The following is a 20,107-nucleotide window of genomic DNA, read 5'->3' on the forward strand; positions in this document are numbered from 1 at the left end:
TTTTTTTCCTAAAGGGTTAGGGATGCAAGGATCTTGTAACTTGACAGCTTTAAGACTTGCGTGCTTCAAATGCCAGAGTTTATTGAAACTAAAAACAGTGTACCATCCTATGTATTTTCAGTTTTAAAAATGTGGCTCTCAAAATAAATTTCAATCGTGGTTTTGGCGAGATTTGGCTCAGTTGAAAAAAATTTGCCCACCACTGATCTAGGCAATATCAGTACCCTCCTTTGAGAATGAGACCTTTAAATTAAAAGGATATAAAATTTTCATCTATATTTATGCATCTGAATTCAGTGGTGGGGTTCAGCTGGTTTGCACCATTTCAGGTGAAACATTTGTGAAATTAGCATCCCCCCTGGACCCAACTTTGATCATGCTGCCAACTTAATTCCTCGCCCCTCTCACTTTTGCCCACAGACTGACCAATAGCCCCTGCACATAGCTACAACCCTCCATACACTTCCCCCAATTTTGCACCTTCCTGAGCAAGCTCTTGGGAGCATTAACTCCTTGTCTCTATGGCAACCCCCCCTCCTCATTCCTTGGAAACCTCGCCTCTTAAATGAGCTGCATCCAGATGTCTAAAACAGCTGCAAGACCAATGTGCAGAAAAACACCCTAGGAAACAGGCAAATTTAACAACCAGTTCACCCAGGGTCAGGTTGGCCATCGCAGGAGGCTCATTCCACACGTGCAGCGAAGTTGGAGGATGGGGATGGGCCACGTCTTTCACAACAGCCAACCTGACCTTGGCAGAGGTGGATTGCCCCTGGTTCAGCCTGGTTTGGTGAACCAGTAGTGGAATTCAGGCCTGGGTTGCAGAACCAGCAGCGACCCAGGCCTGCCACGCCCCAAACTGGTTCCCTCGCTGCTGCTGGTCCGCCACCATTTTGGTTTTTAGTGACTGCGCATGTGCAGTTCACTGTAAATTGTTCTGCACATGCACAAAGAACAATTTACATTGAATAGTACACATGCACGCAGCACGTGGGTTGAGAAGCGGTAATAAAACCGGAAGCAACCCACCTCTGGATCTTGGGCAAACTGATTGTTAAAGTATTTGAATCCCAGCACTGCTTGGATACAGTTTGATTTTTTAAATGCTTTCCTAATTTCTTTGGTGTTAAGATAATTTTTGACATTGTTGCTGCATAGTTTTCAACTGTTTTCAAGCATCCTGTTAAGGCATGTTGTGTTTAAGCATGGTTTGTAAAACATGAGCAAGGTAAAGGTTAAATCCAAAATTGTAACAAGGAAGAAATGCGGGTGATCATAACCAATAAGACCTGATGGAACTGAAACACTCGAGATATTCTAGTCTTCTATGACATGCATAAAAGTCTATCTTCTACCCCTTTCATATATAAATATTTAATGTATGTGAGTAGCATCAAAATATTGATCAACTGTTTTTTTCAATGTAACCATTCTTGTGGTCATACTTGCCAAATAATAAGTATACTAACTTAGAAGAGTACTAGAATCTTGTACTTTCTATAACATGCTGTGATCTTCCAATAGGATTTGTCCCTTAATTTTCCAGCTATGTCTTTGAGTTTTTCAACCCAGCCAAAACTACTGAATTGCCAGATGCATAAAGAGGTCATTCTACCAATCTGTCCCTAGATATATTCTTACTGTGAATGCTTCTGAATATTTCATATCCTGAAATATTTAAAAATGCTGAAATTTGTTTCTTGATATTTTGCGTAATGGAATTTGAATTGGCTTTCCTGTGGAAGTTGTACACAGAGGAAAGAAATAAAATTTGCAATTATCAGTTGTCAACAATTTAGTCACAAATATATTTCTACCTAAAATTAAGGATACACTTACTTGAAGTATATATATAAACTCGCTTCCTATATCTTATTTGATGTATATCTTGTTCAGTGAGCTTTTTACCAAATTTTGTGGATTTATTATAGATTATGTAATCTATTATAGTTATTTTATAAGAATCTGTACCCTTAGATTGCAACACATTCTATGAAACTTGTTTAGGTATGCATTTGCAGTCTGATCAGGCAGTCAAATGCACTCTTCAAAGAAATGTAGATTGGAATTCAACAGTGCAATAATTATCTTGCTTTTTTGGATACCCACCTAAATGTCACTGGCTTTTGGGTTCAACCATTGGCATTTCACTATGTTTCTATGGATTTCCTGATAGCTCTTTTCTGCTTTCACTGTTTTTGATTTGCAGAAAGACTTATTTTTTTTATCCTTGCATTAACTTTGCAGGCTTACTTAGTTCAAGCTCACACACACAGACACATGTGAACCATGCAGAATAGGGGAAAGCTGGAGGTGAAAGAGAATCAGAAGTGATGAAATATAGTTCAGGGAACTCTTCTCACCTGATTCATGTTTTTCCTCTCACAATTTGTTCTGCTTGTATAACTAGCCCCAATTCTCTTAACAAGCTCAGATATTATTATGCAATATTATAACTAGTCCTGGAGCATTTGGGGGAATCTATTATGTTCTTAATTAACAATTACATTAATAAGCACAGTGAAATCAGTTTTATTTTTGTTTACTAACTATGTTAAGAAGCATGCAGAAGTCAGTTTAGCATACAAGTCTCTTGAGGGAAACAAAACAGTTAATAATAAACATTTGGAATATAAATCTGTGTAGATACTGTAGATGTTCCACTACATGAAAATTAGTGGAATAGCATTGACAATGGTAAGATATTTAACACTCTTTTAAAGAATAGAATACATAATCTATAGAGACAAATAAATCACATGAATTGAAAGTTTAACAGAAAAGGAGCAAATTGGTATTTACAGTATTTCAATAACTTTTGTGTGTAATAACAAGGTTTTGCTTTATAACTCTTCCATAATGAAGAGAATTGAATCAAATAATTGCATAAGGTAGTGTTCTGATAGAAAAGCTATTTAGGAAAGACAATTTTTTAACATTATTTGTTAAAAATAGGAGCCTTATACATAATTCTAAGTTTTTATGACTCAGACTCCAATCTTCATACGTGTAAATGATTTTGAAATGAAATTGAATAGGTAAACCATTTACTAATAGGAAAATTGCCATCCAAAAAGTCATTTCACAATTTCCATGGATATGGATTAAAGAAATGGATGGTAATATTTCTAAATGTCTTTTTTATTGTTTCTTTTTAAACATTTTTCAATCATTAAAAACATAGGTTCACATTTTTTGAAATACTGATATATAGGTTTTCAGAGCCATAATAGGTTGTGTATGATAGTTTGACTGGGTGGCATCATTTTGTATTCAAACACTCGTAGAGGGAATATAGATATGTATTGAAAGAGAGACTGCTATTTTTAAACTGAACTTTCATTTAAGGGATTGTGATCATAACAAATATTTCCTATATTCTTTCACAGTTGAAAATGGATTTGAATAGTTTTTTTATAATCCTAGGTTACCTTTTTGATCAGGACAGGAGGTGAAGGTACTGGAAGGAGGAATATATATATTGTCTATAGACTAATTATCTGTTCATTTCGTCCATGCTTTATGATTCTTTTTGTTTTCTGTTCCCACCGCATATCAAATTGTCACTTAACTAAAATGTATCTAACTTCATCTCTCCTGCTTTCTTGCAGTTATGCCCTGCAGGTTTCTCCTAAATGACATATGGAGAATCAAACCACAGTATCTTACTTTTTGCTCCTGGAATTCTCAAAAAATTGGCATCTGCAGCTTTTGCATTTCTTCTTATTCTTTGTGTTATATCTGACAACTGTAACAGCAAATCTTCTCATTATCTCTGCAGTAGCTTTTGACCATCGACTGCACAGCCCCATGTACTTCTTTCTCATGAATTTGGCTTTGCAAGACCTGGGCATTGTTTCAGTCATTGTCCCTAAATCCATGATCAATTCTCTCATGGATATCAGACACATCTCTTACTTTGGTTGTGTTGCTCAAGTCTTTCTCTTTCTTTCCTTGGAAGCTTCTGATTTATCCCTTCTGACTGCCATGGCATATGATCGGTATGTTGCCATTTGCCATCCATTGCACTATGAGACAGTGATGAATTGGAAAACCTGCATTGAAATAATAATTGTAGTGTGGTTTGCTGGACTTCTGTATGGAATGTTGCATACCATTGGCACCTTTTCCATCCTTTTTTGTTCTAATATAGTCAATCAATTCTTCTGTGAAAGTCCACAATTGCTAAAAATATCCTGCTCTGGTTTAAATCTATTTGAGGTTGGAATTGTTATAGCCAGTATCATTGCTTCACTAGGCTGTTTTACTTTTATTATTGTATCCTATGCAGTGATCTTCAAGGCAGTGTTAAGAATCCCTTCTGATCAAGGTAGACAAAAAGCCTTATCCACATGTATTCCCCACCTTACAGTTGCGTCTATGTTATTATTGAGTGGATGTTTTGCCTATGGGAGGCCTCCCTCTAACACACAATCTTACTTAGATTTTGGGTTGACTGCTTTATATTCCCTCCTTCCACCCTTGCTCAATCCAATCATCTATAGCATGAGAAATAAAAATATCAAACGTGCCCTTTCTCAACTGTGGAGATTCTGACAAATTATTTTAATATGATTTATGTTTTGTTCACAGTTCTGCGTTTTCTGGGTTTTTTATTTCTGTGAATACAGAATTAGGGTAGAAAGTGACTATTGATATGAAGGCAAATCCTAAATCTCAAAACAGAAGAACCATAGAATTCTATATATTGCTTAGTAAATGACCTGCATTCTAAATTATTTCAATGCACTCTACAGATGATAAATATGGATGTTTGCCAGCTCTGGCATTCCACAGGTTGATAATTCCTGATGTTTAGTGAAGTGAGGCTTAGGGTACAATGTGAAAGAGGGAACTATCTTAAATCCAGAGTAGCTTTAAATGCTGTTGGTTAGTTTTCTCTTTCCTTTCCTGTATAAAATACCTTCCCTCTAATACTGTACCGTAATATGGCTAGTTAAAGCTTTGGCTTTTCTAAAAGTACATGTGCCTCAATTGCATTTCCCTCCTTAATTAATCATTTATTCCCTAAATTTGATATTTTTCACCAATTGACTGCCTGAACAATTCTCTTTTCTGTGTAACGTTTTTTGGAAGGGGTTTGCTATTGCTTCTTTTAAACACTGAGTTGGGAGACTAGCTCAAAGGCATCCAGCTGGCTACATTCCAATGTCAGAATTGTAGTCCTGCTTTGTAGTTCCCCAATGCCTTAACTTCTATATCAAACAGATTTTCACAATCTTTAGCTTAGACTATTTTTTTATTTCCTTGAGAAAAGCTTCGGCAAAACCAAACACCTGGTAGGGTGAAAAGGTTGTATGAAGTGATGAAGATAAAAATAATAATGATAAAAATAAGATTGCAGAACTCTTACAATTTGATACAATATAGAGGAGATAAGACATGTTCTCTGCTCTAATACACAAAGGAATGTATACAGATCTATATTAAGAATCATATCTTATTTAAATGTCCTTGAGAGGATTGCCTATGCCCAGAAATGGAAAAACAAACTAACTCCAAGTGAAGATAAAATAATAAGAAAGGTTATGGACTGTGCTGAAATGGACAAACTAACTAAAGAAATTCAGGGAAAAGAAGAATCCGAATTCTACCAGATATGGGATAAATGGTATAGGTGGATGGAGGAAAGAAACAAGAATCAATGAACGAATGTAACAAAATTTAAAAATAATAGCTATGAGTAAAATAAGAAAGTTAAGAATGGTGAAACCCAATTAAAACATAATTGAATGGGGGGGAAATTTTCTCTAGATTTATTATAATATAAATATAAATGATTCTAGACAAAAGCACGACTAAACAAATATAGTTAAATGAGAATGATGGTATATTGATGGTATAAAGATTTTTGATTTAAAATGTACAATTCAATATGGAGGAAATATAAAGAATGATTGTAGTAACGCACGAAATTTAATTGTAACCAATCGACATGCTTTCTGGAAGATGTAATGAAGAATGTTTTTGTGTGTGTTTTTTGTTTATTTAAAACAATAATAAAAAATGTCCTTGAGAAATAGTGAATTCTATCCATGCTACAGAGAGTTGCAGAAAACCAAATATACCCATTCAATAAAAAGAAAGTCTGTGAAAGATTATCCCTTTCAGTTATAAATGGGATTTATAAATTTTAGTGTACATGTAACAGGAGTGGTTCTTGCATCATAAAAGTGCTATACTGATGTTGCCAATGTGATCACTCTTACCTATAGACACTGCTGTTTTCTTTCTACCTGCTTAGCTGTCAGGACCAATAACCAGACACAGACATTAAGAGCTCATTCAGCTGTTTTATTGATTAAGCCTCTACAAAGGAATGTTCTCGGACTGATGGTTGGCACCTGGGTGAGACTTGATAAGGTCCAACAGGATTGGATTGGGATTCCTGACTAATTCCCCCTTTGACTTCTCCTTTCTTCCCCTGGTTCAGCCAGTTTTGCCTCCTACATTAGCAGAGCTTATATATATTCTGTACTTCCCAATATATTCCCTTCCCTGCCTCTGGGACGTTCAGCTTTTCTTCTTTTCCATTTGTCCCAGTCAAAACTGCAGAAAAAACTACATACAGAGAAAGTCAGCCATCCTACAATCTGCCTCTAGGGATCTGTTTATTCTTGTATCTTACTTTGTATGTTCCTTAAAAATTTTAAGATTTACTTTATGCTTTGCTTTTTTTTTTTACTTGAGTAAAAAAATACTGAAATATGAAAAGATTGAAAACTATTTCTTGGTGCTTTGCCATATGGACTTTAATGGATTCTGCTGGGGAAGTGCTAGTGACTATTATCCCAGAAGAAATTCTATCCTTACCTTATTGCAGGGAACAATTCATTGCAGAAAGCAACAGTTATTAACCCAGAAAACAATGTATATGTACATTGATTTTCTAAAATATGTATCAGATTTAGAAAGAGAGTTTACATAAACTCTCTTTCGAAATTTTATTCTCTTTGCTTCCTCTTCTGTGAATGTTCATATTGATTTATTTATCATATCAATTTACTGTATTGTTCTACTCTAGGTATTTTATAGTTCTCTTTGGGTTTATAACTCATTCTATGAACCTTGTTTTAGATTTTTATTTGCAGTCTATGCAGGCAATGAAATGTACCCTAAAAGATGGATGGCTTGGATTATAACAATGAACTATCAACTTGTTTGCACTCTCACCACAGATGCCTCTGCTTTCAATGGTTTTATTGTGCACCTTATTCTATTGGACATCAATTAGGTTTCTATGGATTTTTTGAAGTTCCTTTCATCTTGTTTCCTTTTTATTCTCCAGAATGTTTACATTTTCTACTCGATTTAATGATCTCAGTTTAATTAACCCAGTTTTCAGCTGTTCCCCTCGCTGTGGTTGGCAGAATAGAGGGTGGGATTTCTTAAAACAGAGGTGTCCAATTTGCGTCCCACGGGCTGGATGCAACACGGGGTAGCCATGCCCATTCTAATGAAAATTAGATCAATAGTAGGAAAAGTATCATCAGTTAAATCATTTCAAATTATCTGTCCATCAATAAAAGAAATGGCTATCTAGAATATTTCTTAATATCTTTTCAATTTTAAACATTAAATTGTTATTGTTGAAAATCTTGTTCCACAATATTGAACGAAGTAGGGCCGTGCATAAGTGCACCAGTGTGCTAACGTCCCTATCCTAATCTTCCCATTTATTTCTACCCATTTCCTGTGTTCTTATTCATGTTTATTCTTATTCCTATTTTCTTGTACATGAGTGACAAACTAAATAAATAAAATAAATAAAGTACTGAGATGTCAGATTCCATAGATGTAATAGACTGCATCTCATTTTGTGGGCAAACTCTCCTCGAGGGAATAGTGGTTTGTACTTAATGGGAGACTGCTTTCTTAAATTGACATAAGACTTTCCCTCTGATTGTTGAAAAAGAGGATTTATTCTGTCAATGTCTAAATTCTTTTTGTTTAAAAAAAATCCAGTGTGTTTAACATGTGTAAATACCATCTAATGAATGCCAAGTGTTATGCTGCAAATAAAGTTTTTTTCCAGTGGTGGATTTCAATTTTTTACAACCAGTACAGTGGGTGTGTCTAGGTGGGGGTGGGGCATGTGACTGAATGGGCATGGCCAACTTGATGTCACTCACGCATACTGTCATATGACACCCCCTCTCCACCAATTTAGGCCGACTGAAACAGTAGTAAAAATTTTGACAAAGGGGAGGGGGGTGCCAGGCGAGGGGTCTTTGCTGTCTCCTGGATGTGCAGGGGGTGAACCAAGCAACCTGCTCTTGAAATGGCGGCTATGGCCAATGGGCTTGGCCCTGGGCTCTCTCTGCCTGGGATGCGGAGCCCAGTTAGGAAGATAATGGCCATTCGGGTGGTACCACCCAGCATTCTTTGGAGGCAACTTGCCGGGCAACCTTCAAGGCAGACATGCACCCCACCCCCACCCCAATGCCCAGCACCTTCTACTCACACCCGCAGCAACCACTACTCCCTGCCTCCACACACCTGACCTCTCCCTTCAGAGACAACAGAGGCAAGTGCGCCTCTTGGTGTGGTAGCTGTGCTCGAAGCCTTGCTCTACCCCACCATTGCCTAGCCAAGCACAGGGAAAACCTTGCATGGTAAAGATTTCTAATTGCTTGCAGCCAAGCTGTGGCCGAGGAGCGGATGCATCTCCCAGGCATGGGTTGTCTCCAGAATGGGGTGGGGGTGAGAGGAAAAGGGGATACCACCTACCCTCCAAATACCCCCAAATTTCATTTTTTAGGCCGAGAAGCAGCAGCAGAGAGAGTGCACACTAAGACCTCCTGAGCTGCGGGAAGCAGCTGCCAGCGATGCTCTCAAGGCAAAGACATTGTGAGCGGAGAAGCCTTGGCTCCCTAAGAAGCCGCAAAGCGCTCACCACCCCTCTGACACCCACCGAGCCTCCTCCCACCACAGACATCCTTCTCTTTCCTCCTGGTGAGATCTGCCACCTGAAAGGTGAGGATCATGGAGGAAAGCATTTTCAGGCAGAGGATCCCCTCCCCTATTCCAAAGACAGTGTATGCAGAAGACACTGCCACCTAAATCTCTTTTCTTCATGATCCTCGCATCTGTGGTGATAGAAGGCTCAGGTGGTGTCAGAGGGGTGGTGAGTGCTTGGCAGCTCCTGAGGAGGCCAATGCTTCTCCGCTCACAATGTCTTCAGCCTGAGAGCATCACTGGTAGCTGCTTCCTGCAGCTCAGGAGGTCAGCGTATGCGCTCTCTCTGCTGTTCCTTCTTGGACTGAAAATGTTTTCCTTCATGCAAGTGGACATCCCAGGGTTGCTGCACATGTGGCCACTCTGCTTCTGCAAAGGCAGAGCCCCCACCCCCTTTCAGGAAAATCCAAAGAATGGAGAGGGATGCTGCTTCTCAGCCTGTAAATTCTTTCCTCCAAAATCCTCATGTTTAAGGCCAAGCAACATCAATGGGAAGAGCGTGAGAGTGGAGCTGCTCTTTTTTCCCCTGGGGCAGAAGGAGAGTCCTCTGCTCTTGTTCCTTCCTTGGCTGTTGGAAGAAGCCCATATGCACTTCCTTCTCTTTGCCATCCCTAGATGAAGCTCAGTCTTTCCTCCCTCTCTAACGCATGGATTTCACCACATCCCATTGGAAACTACGCAGCTGGCAAAGAGAATGAAGCGCGCACTGTGAAGGCTTCTTCCAACAGCCGAATCTCTTGCTCCTGTGGTTCCTCAGCTGTTGGAAGAAGCCCACGCACACTTCCCTCTCTTTGACAGCCGCATGGTTTCTAATGGGTTGCAGAGAAATCCATGCATTAGAAGGGGGGGAAAGGCAATCCCTAGCAGTAGCTTGCCCTGTCCACCCACTCCCAAGAGCTGAGTCCTCTGTTCCAACAAAAGAAGAGGGTGAGCGGGTCAAGCATGTACTGGCAAGCAGTGTGAGAGAGAAATGATTGGTGACCAGGCAGTCAGGGGGAGCAAGCAGGGGGGCATGCTAGGGGAGGGACAGTTCTGGTACTAGGCCTCCAGAAGCCCCGGTATGGGAATGGACGCAAAATTCTTTCAAATTGTATGTCCATATGGGACCGGAGCCGCTGAAACCCACCTCTGGGTTTTTTCCCTTCTAATTATATATTTGATTAAATATATGTATAGCAATCTATTATTTATGTATTAGATTTCAAGCTTATTATGTATTTTTATTTTGCCAAATAAGTACTAGGAGGTCTGAGTCATGCCTTATCCAGGGTTGGGTTATCTATGCCACCATCTGTCTAATACTTTTTAAAAAAATGTATTTTAGCTAAATGTACATAGCATCTATACTTAAATGAAGATTCACCAAATAATGGCTCATTATGAGCATATTTTGCAAAGGTGCCATATGCTTAGTTGTATCACTTAGGCAATATCAGTATCTTCCTTTGAGAGTGAGGAGCTTTAAACTAAGAGAATATAAAATTTTGTTCTATGTTCATGCACCTATATTGATAGTTGATTTATTGTTTACATGCTTTATTTGTGCAATTTCTTGTTTACGGTATACTCTGCAGTTGTAGCTATTACTTTATTCAATAAACTCTACTTTTACTTAATTGTGTGTATATTATTTTCTAATCCATGTACCTCATATTCATATTTTTGTGTAGCATGGAGGAATAAGGAAATATCCTTCTAGAGTCTTTTTAATGCCAGTTCCATCTCAGGATGTCCAGGACTCTGGAATGGGAAGAATCAAAAGTCTGAAATTTTCAGAAATATTAGGAGCTATGAAGCTGTGTGAATATTTCCCATCCCCTTATTCAGCAAGTACAAGGACAAAACAAACAAGTTAGCTTTAAAGGCCTCTAAACTTTTTGACTTTTCTTAATTTGGAGAAATCAAAGTGTATCTAAACTTATCCAAATACAATGGTCATTTGCACTGCCACTGCCTCAAATTTATAGCATATGATTATCCATACTGTAATATAAAATCTTATTCTGAATTTGAGCAGATGCCCCTTTTTGATGTAGGACAGCCAAGAAATCAACTCCTCATGTTTAACCAGAATTATATTTTTATAGTTTTGAATGCCTGATTGTGTTTTTCTTTGTATCCTTTTTATACAGAAAAGAGACAGTTTGGAGACCGATTTTTTTAATGCTTTCCTCATTTCTTTGGTGTTAAGATGATTTTTGACATTGTTGCTACATAGCTTTTCAACTGTTTCAAGCAAGCCATTAAGGCATGTTGTGCTTAAGCATGTTTTGTAAAATAGGAGCAAGGTAAATGTTCAAGAGAAGTGAAAGAGAATCAGAAGTGATGAAACATGGTTCTCATCTGATTCTTGTTTCACCTTTCACAATTTGCCCTGATGGTATGGCTGTGGCTCCAATTCTGCTAACAAGCTCAGTTATTATTATACAATATTATAACTGGAGCATTGGAGATACCTATTGTGCTCTTAATGAACATTTACATTAATCATCATGAAGAAATAAGTTTTATTTATTTTTTGCTAATTATGTTAAGAAGCACGTAGAAGTCAGTTTCATGTTAGTGCACAAGTCTCTTAAGGGAAACAAAACAGTTATTAATAAACATTCAGACTAGAAATCTCTATGACTGCAGATAGATGTTCCACGACATGAAAATTGGTGGTACAGCTTTGACTTAGTGGTAAGATATGTAACAGTCTTTCAAGCATAGAATGTATAGTCTATAGAGAAAAGTAAATCACTTATTAATTGAAAGTTTAACAGAAAAGGAACAGTATTTCAATACATTTTCTGTGTTATAACAGTGCTAGCTTTATAACTCTTCCATTAGAATCAAATGATTGCATAAGGTTGTGTTCTAACGAAATAGGGAAGCTATTTAGGAAAGACAATTTTAACGTTATTTGTTAAAAATATGGACCTAATACAGAAATTCTGAAGTTGTTATTAATCAGAACCGAATCTAGAGAGATTTCTATATTTGTATTAATGGTATCTTTCCCTCTATAATTTGCAAAAAATTGGACCACATCTTAATGCATGTAAATGAATTTTGAAATGAAACTGAGTGGGTGCAATAATAGGTAAATTGTGATCTATAAAGTCATTTCACAATTTCCATGCATACGGATAAAAGAAATGGATGGTAATTTTAGTAGTATCATTAAAACATAAGTTCACATTTTTTAAAATGCTGATATGTCAGATTTTAGATCCATAATAAGTTGTTTATCTTTCTATAGTCAAACTCTCAACGGAATATAGATAATTATTCAAAGAGAGACTGCTTTTTTTTAAACTGAGCTTTCATTGTTGTCTGATAGTTGGAGAAGGGGATAAATTTATTCTGTTAATATCTGATGTATTTTGATTAAATATATTTACAGTAGGATAATAGTGTATATAATACCAATGAAATAATATTAAAATAGCAGTTATATTGTAAGTAAAGTTCTATCTTCCTTTTAATAATTTACCATTAAATACATGTTTAGGACACTAGTGCTTATGTATAATCTAAAAGCATTTTGCATTTATTTTGTTTTATCTAAAAGAGAGGAGAGGAGAAAAAAAAACATTTCCATCTAGTTGCCAAATAAAACACAGAAAAACAAAGAGATATGCAGCAGTTCTCGTGAAAAATATAAGAGTTTGCTTTTATGGTTCTAGGATAGATTTACAGTTTCTTTTTATTAGAAGCATAAAGTATTCTACATAGCACATCCCACAATTTTACAACACTAAGATAATCCTTTATCAGTAGTAAGGGATTGTGACCATACCAAATGTTTCCAATAATCTTCACTGTTGAAAATGGATTTGAATAGGGTTTTTTCTAATCCTAGCTAATCTTTTAGAACAGGACATGGGGTAGTAGAAATGGAAGAAGCAAAGGAAGAAAAGTGTCACATTTGCAACTAGTCCTTGAGTGGATTTTTGATGGGTAGAAATTGACAGAATATACTCTTCGCCTGTATACACACACACACACACACACACACACACACACACACACAGACAAACACACAGACACGTCTATGGTCTAATCCTCTATTCATTGGGTCCATGCTTTATGATTCTTTTTGTTTTGTGTTCTCACCACATATCAAATTGTCACCAAAATGTATCTAACTTCATCTCTCTCTTTTGCTTTCTTGCAGTTATGCCCTGCAGCTTTCTCCTAAATGACAGATGGAAAATCAAACAACAGTATCTTACTTTTTGCTTCTGGAATTCTCAAAAAATCGGCATCTACAGCTTTTGCATTTCTTTTTCTTCCTTGTGTTATATCTGGTTAGTGTAACAGCAAATCTTCTCATCATCTCTGCAGTAGCTTTTGACCATCGACTACACAGCCCCATGTACTTCTTTCTCATGAATTTGGCTTTGCAAGACCTTGGCATTGTTTCTGTCATTGTCCCTAAATCTATGATCAATTCTCTAATGAACACGAGGCACATCTCTTACTTTGGTTGTGTTACTCAAAACTTTTTCTTCATCTGCTTTGACTCTTCTGATTTGTCCCTTCTGACTGCCATGGCATATGATCGGTATGTTGCCATTTGCCATCCATTGCACTATGAGACAGTGATGAATTGGAAAGCCTGCACTGAAATAGTAATTCTAGTGTGGTTTTCTGGTCTCCTGTATGGAATGTTGCATACCATTGGCAGTTTTTCCATTCTGTTTTGTTCTAATGTTGTCAACCAATTCTTCTGTGAAATTCCACAATTGCTAAAACTATCCTGCTCTGGCTTAAATTTACTTGAGATTGGAATTATTGTAGCCGGTATCATTGGTGCACTAGGTTGTTTTGTTTTTATTATTGCATCTTACACAGTGATCTTCAAGGCAGTGTTAAAAATCCCTTCCGATCAAGGTAGGCAAAAAGCCTTATCCACTTGTATTCCCCATCTTACAGTAGTGTCTATGTTTTTATTAAGTGGATGTATTGCCTATCTGAGACCTCCCTCTAGCTCACAATCTTACTTAGATTTTGGGTTGACTGCTCTGTACTCCCTCCTCCTACCCTTGCTCAATCCAATCATCTATAGCATGCGAAATAAAAATATCAAACGTGCCCTTTCTCAACTTTGGAGATTCTGACAAATTATTTTAATATTTTAGTTATCTCAATTTTACATTTTCTGGCTTTTTTTTACTTCTATGAATAAAGAATTAAGGTAGAAAGGGATAATTGTGATGGAGGCAAATCCAAAATCTCCAATCAGAAGAACCATATAATTTTATTCATTGCTTAGTAGGATAGATAGAATAGAATTCTTTATTGGCCAATCATGATTGGACACACAATGAATATGCTCTCAACGTACATAAAAGAAAAGAAAAAACATTCATTAAGAATCATAAGATACAACACTTCGTGATAGTCACAGGTTACTATTAAGCAATCAAATCATTTTAGGAAACAAATGAAACAATATAAATTGTAAAGATACAAGCAACATGGTTATAGTCATAGGTGGAAGGAGATAGGTAATAGGAAGGATGAGAAGAATAATAGTAATACAATCTTCATCAATAGTTTGACAGTGTCGTGGGAATTAGTTTTTAAGTATAATGATGGCATTTCAGGAAAAAACTGTCCTTGTGTCTAGTTGTTCTGGTGTGCACAGCCCTATAGTGTCATTTTGAGGCCAGAAGTTGAAACAATTTATGCCCAGGAAGTAATGGGTCTTTAGATATTTTCACAGCCCTCTTTTTGACTCATGCAGTATACAAGTCCTCAATGGAAGGCAGATTGGTAGCAACTGTTTTTTCTGTAGTTCTAATCATCCGTTGAAGTCTGTGTTTGTCTTATTTGTTTGCAGTGCCAAACCAGACAGTTATAGAAGTGCAAATGACAGACTCAATAATTCTCTGTAGAACTGAATCAGCACCTCCTTGTGCAGTGTGAGCTTTCTGAGTTGGAGGAGAAAGAACATTCTTTGTTGTTCATTTTTGATGACGTTTTTGATGTTAGGTGTCCATTTTAAGTTTTGAGATATGATAGAACCTAGAAACTTGAAAGGGCATAGTAGCTCAGTGGCTCTTCTGCTGAGCTTGTCAATCAGCAAGGTTAGCAGTTCCACGCTTCGAATCCCTAGCACCACATAACGGACTAAGCGCCTGTTATTTGTCCCTGCTTCTGCTAACCTAGCAGTTCGAAAGCAGAAATGCAAGTGGAAAAATAGGGACCACCTTTGGTGGGAAGGTAACACCTTTGGTGTTTAGTTATGCCAGCCACAAAACCACAGAGACATCTTCAGACAGTGCTGGCTCTTCGGCTTTGAAACAGAGATGAGCACTGCCCCCTAGAGTCAGAAACAACTACCACATTTTTGTGAGGGGAACTTTTACCTTTACCTTTTAGAAACTTGAAGGTCTTTACTGTTGATATTGTGTTGGCTAGTATTGTAAGAGGTGGTAGTATAGAACGGTTTCTCCTAAAATCTACCACCATTTCTACAGTTTTGAGTGTGTTTAGTTCAAGATTGTTCTGGTAGCACCACAAGGTGAGTTGTTCAACCTCCCATCTGTATGCAGATACATCATTGTCTCGAATGAGACCAATCACAGTTGTATCATCTGCAAACTTAGGTATTTTAACAGGAATCATTTGAGATGCAGTGATTGGTGTATAGAGAGAAGAGAAGTGGGAAGTACACACAGCTCTGGGGTTTGCCTAGCTTCACCTGCTGCTTTCTGTCTGTTAGGAAGCTTATGCTCCATTTACAGGTGTGGTCAGATACAGCTAGCTCATTTAGTTTAGTTAGAAGAATATCTGGAATGATGGTATGGAAAGCTGAGCTGAAGTCTATAAAGAGGACTGTTGCGTAGGTGTGTGGAGATTGAAGATGTTGTAGGATGTAGTGCAGAGTCATATAAACAGCATCATCTGTCAACTTATTTGCTCAGTAGGCAAATTGCAAGAGGTCTACTGTGGGTCCGTGATGGTTTTCAGGTTAGCCAGCACTAACCTTTCAAAAGTTTTCATAACTACAGATGTTAGAGCAACTGGTCTGAAGACATTCAGTTCCTTGGTAGAGGGTTTCTTTGGCATTGGGATGATAGTCGAGCATTTGAAGCAAGAAGGAACATAGCACATCTATAGATATTTATCAAAGATGTGGGTGAAGATGGGAATCAATTGGTCAGCAGACAATATTAAAACAAGAAGGAGTTATGTTGTCTGGATCTGGTGCTTTCCATGACTTTTGTTTGTGAAATAGACCTTTCAATTCATTTTCTGTAATCCTCAGAGGTGGTGGGCTCAATTGGATGGGATCAGTTGTAGGAGGTCTGGCTCTTGTTGTTGTGTCTGACATGGGAATTGTGGAGTTAACATCCTAAATTACAATTAATGCACTCTACAGATGGTAAACATGCATGTTTCACTGCTCTATAATTCCACAGGGTAACAATTCCTGTTGTTTAGTGAAATGAGGAGGCAGAATGACACTGAGGGGCTTTTATGGCCATTGCGCCTTGCGGGGTGCAGTCTCCTCACTCAGCCCTGGGAAGGCTCCAGCTGTTGGAACCACTTTGTTCCTCACCAGCTGGTAAGGCGGCAGTGCAGCACCTCCTGGGCAGATAGGGGCTGGATGGCAGTGGCAAGAAGTGGGCAGGGGTGGGGTCAGCCAGTGATAGGATTACCCAACAGGGAGCCGCAGCAGAGGAATGAAAGAGCCACATGTGGGTCCGGAACTGTGGGTTGCTGACACCCAGTATAAACTTTGCTGAAGATTTCATGGGATGAAAAGTATGATTAGAGTCTGATACTTTCTTCAATATACATGCAAATAGGAAAGTGCAAATTGCATACTGTTATCATATTCCTCATCTTCCCTTTCACTACTCCTCTTTCTTTTACTTTCTACTTTCTCTGTATATCAAACTATGCTTCCCATTTTGTATTTAATTTTATCTCCCATTTTTACTTTTTACATTTGTATCATTTATCTTTATTATAAATGAAACACACAAACATGGACCAAACACTTTTCTTTCTGTTCAAAGGATTCTCAACATTTGAACAGCTTTAGGTTTTACGTATCTGGCAATTGCAACAGCAAATGTTCTCATCACCTCTCCAGTAAAATTAAATGATTAATTGCACAACATCCTGAATTTCTTTCTGATAAATTTGTCTGTGTTTGGCTTTGTCTTCAAGCATTTTTCAAGGCTTTAGCAAATTATCTCATGGTCTATATTACACATTTCTTACTTTACTTGTGTTGCTCAATTCACTTTTATTTTTATTTATTTTTGTTTTTGTTTAAAAATAATTTTTATTCAACATTTTTTAAACATTAAAATCACAATTATACTTTACACTTTTCCGCTATTGGTATTTTCTCCCTAATTTCGAATTTTCCATTCTATTGTTTTATACATATTCCTCCTTATAGTCTTTACTGCTCCTGATTTCTTCCTGCCTTTTGCCAAGTGCCAGGGCAGTGATCAGGTACACAGACAATTGATTATTTTGAATCCAGAAGCAATCAGTGCATGATGAATAAAAAGAAAATAAGTTCTACTATTAATTCACAGAAACTGATTTAAAAGCATAAGATTAAAAAAAACAAGATGATACCCAAATTTCTTATAAGCTGTAAGGAGCTCCATAATAACAATAGCAGAATTATCCCAAGTGTGGCCAATTTCTGCATTACCCAATAGTTAGTTCTATGCAGTAATTCCCAGCTTCAAGGCTAATACTAGGGTGTAAGAACTTGGCACCATGACTTCATGGACCTGCTTCTGTGGTCATGAGACACCAAAATCTAACCTTGACCATGTGGCACACAACTCTGGTGTAAGAATTATAGTTTTACAGCCTGCTACAGCCTTACAGTTGTGCATATGATTGTTTATGCTATAAGCCACAATCTTATTCTGAATTTGGTGATTATTATTATTTTTGTAAGTGGAGATGAAAGAGAATCTGAACTGATGAAACATGCCTCAGGAAAATTTTCTCACTTGATCTATGTTTTACCTCATACAATCTGGACTTCTGGTAGGACTGTGGCCCCAATGCTGTTAACAATCTGAAATATTATTATTCTATGTGATATGATAACTTGTCCTGAGGTATTTGGAGATAGCTATTGTATTCCTGTGTGTGTTAATAAGCACACAAAGTCAGTTTTATTTTGGTGTACAAGTCTCTTGAAGGAAACAAAAGAAAGATGTCTGAGCTGAGCCAGGGGAATTAGAACTTTTGTCAAGGCACCTGCTATGACCAAATATGGGAGGGAGCATACTGCTTTCCTTTTGCCTTTCAGCTCTACCCTAGGAGTAGAGCTGAATTATTATTATTATTTTGATAAATAATTATAAGCAAAAAAATTCAATACAAAATGGTTTTGGCCGGGAACACTCTTAGGGTGCAGCTGAAAGGCAAAATGGGAGCAATATGCTCCCTCCCATAACAGGTGCCTTGACAAACATCTAATCATTCCCCTGGCTCAGCTGATAAGGGGGAGAGCTTGTGGCTTAGAGATTATTATAACTGCCTAACAATTTATATACATACATACATACATACATACATACATACATACATACATACATGCTGGTCTTGTTGTATTCGGGTCTTTTCCCGTGTAAGGTTGAGATTGTCTTGGCAACGTTTCAGCGAGGTCTCACTCGCCATCCTCATACTAGTGTTTTAGCCAAAAACACCAGCCTGAGGATGGTGAGTGAGACCTCTCCAAAACGTTGCCAAGACAATCTCAATCTTACATGGGAAAAGACCTGAATACAACAAGACCAGCATACCTACACCCGTGAAAATCTACGAAAACATATACATATATGTACATACATACATACATACATACATACATACATACATATATAAACACACACACATTATGTCTATGTTTATTGTATGTACACTGATTTTCTAAAACAAGTATTTGCATAACTCCTTTTCTAAATATTAACCATTGTGTATCTGATTTGTGAGATATACAGTAATACTGATTTCTAGGGACTTATTTTATTATGTATTCTGTAATAATTTTTTTAAGTCTGTATGGACTTACATTGTATCTCATTCCCCAAGCCTTGTTTTCAGTATGTAACAGTAATCTTATCAGGCAGGTACATTCTTCCTACAAAGATATGTGGCTTGCAATACAACAGTGCAATAATCCTGCTTTTTTGGACTCCTACACAAATGCCACCATGTTCTATTATTTTGTTTTGTAACTAATGGCATTCCATTAGATTTCTGTAGCTTACCTCATATTCATATTTTTGTGTGGCATATAGAAATGAGCCCATACCCTTCAAGAGTCTTCTTAATGCCAGTTTTATCTGAGGATCCCCAAGACTCTTGGATGGGAAACAAAAGTCTGATACTTTTGCAAATATGAAGAAACTATGTCAAGATTCTCCATCCCCTTTATTCAGCAAGTACAAGGAAAAAATGAGCAGGTTAACTTTAAAGGACTCTAAACTTTTAGATTTTTCTTAATATGGAGAAATCCAAATGTGTCATTAAACTTATCCAAATACAATGGTCATTTTCATTGCCACTACTCTGCCTCAAAGTTATAGAATATGATTACCCATGCTGTAACACAAAAATCCCATTCTGAATTTTAGCATATGTTTCCTTTTGATGTAGGACAGTCAAGAAACCAACTGCTGAAGTTTAACTGGAATAATACTTGTATAATCTTGAAAGCCTGGCTGTGTTTTCCTTTCTCTCTCTTTTTAAAATAGTTTTACATTTTATTTACAAACATGTAAAATACACACACACAAAACTTAGATGTACACCACATTTACACAATACAATATGAACAGGAGCTTCTTGTTCTTTCTAATAGCAATTGCTAATCAATATCGCTTACCTTGTATTGTTTCACCTTCTATTATATTTCATTTGTATGTCACCATTTTTTACCTCTTATCTTACTCCTCTGTCTGCTATATTGGCTGATTACCTCTAGTAAGTTTAAACTACTTGGATGCATATATATGTGTTAATTCTCCTTAACTACTATTTTTGGGTTTTGTTGTCTTCCTTCATTGATCCTTGTTTCTTTCCTCCAACCACTTATACCATTTATCCCATATCTGGTGGAATTCTGTTTCTTCTTTTCCCT

The 20,107-nt window shown here is 37.1% G+C and overlaps 2 protein-coding genes across 2 annotated transcripts; both read left to right on the top strand.

Moving 5' to 3' along the window:
* Nucleotides 1-3,642: 3,642 nt before the first annotated feature.
* On the top strand, nt 3,643-4,557 carry LOC309382214 (olfactory receptor 14A16-like; the record flags this gene model as incomplete). The annotated part of the gene is made up of 1 exon (XM_081933798.1): nt 3,643-4,557. One exon carries the CDS (start codon nt 3,643-3,645, stop codon nt 4,555-4,557), a length of 915 nt encoding a protein of 304 aa, XP_081789924.1.
* An 8,615-nt stretch (nt 4,558-13,172) lies between these two features.
* Nucleotides 13,173-14,087, top strand: LOC309402063 (olfactory receptor 14J1-like; the record flags this gene model as incomplete). The annotated part of the gene is made up of 1 exon (XM_081971571.1): nt 13,173-14,087. The coding sequence occupies one exon, from the start codon at nt 13,173-13,175 to the stop codon at nt 14,085-14,087; it is 915 nt and encodes a 304-aa protein (XP_081827697.1).
* Nucleotides 14,088-20,107: the final 6,020 nt, after the last annotated feature.

This window comes from Natrix helvetica, assembly GCF_964273705.1.
Source record: "Natrix helvetica genome assembly, chromosome: Z".
Taxonomy (NCBI): domain Eukaryota; kingdom Metazoa; phylum Chordata; class Lepidosauria; order Squamata; family Natricidae; genus Natrix; species Natrix helvetica.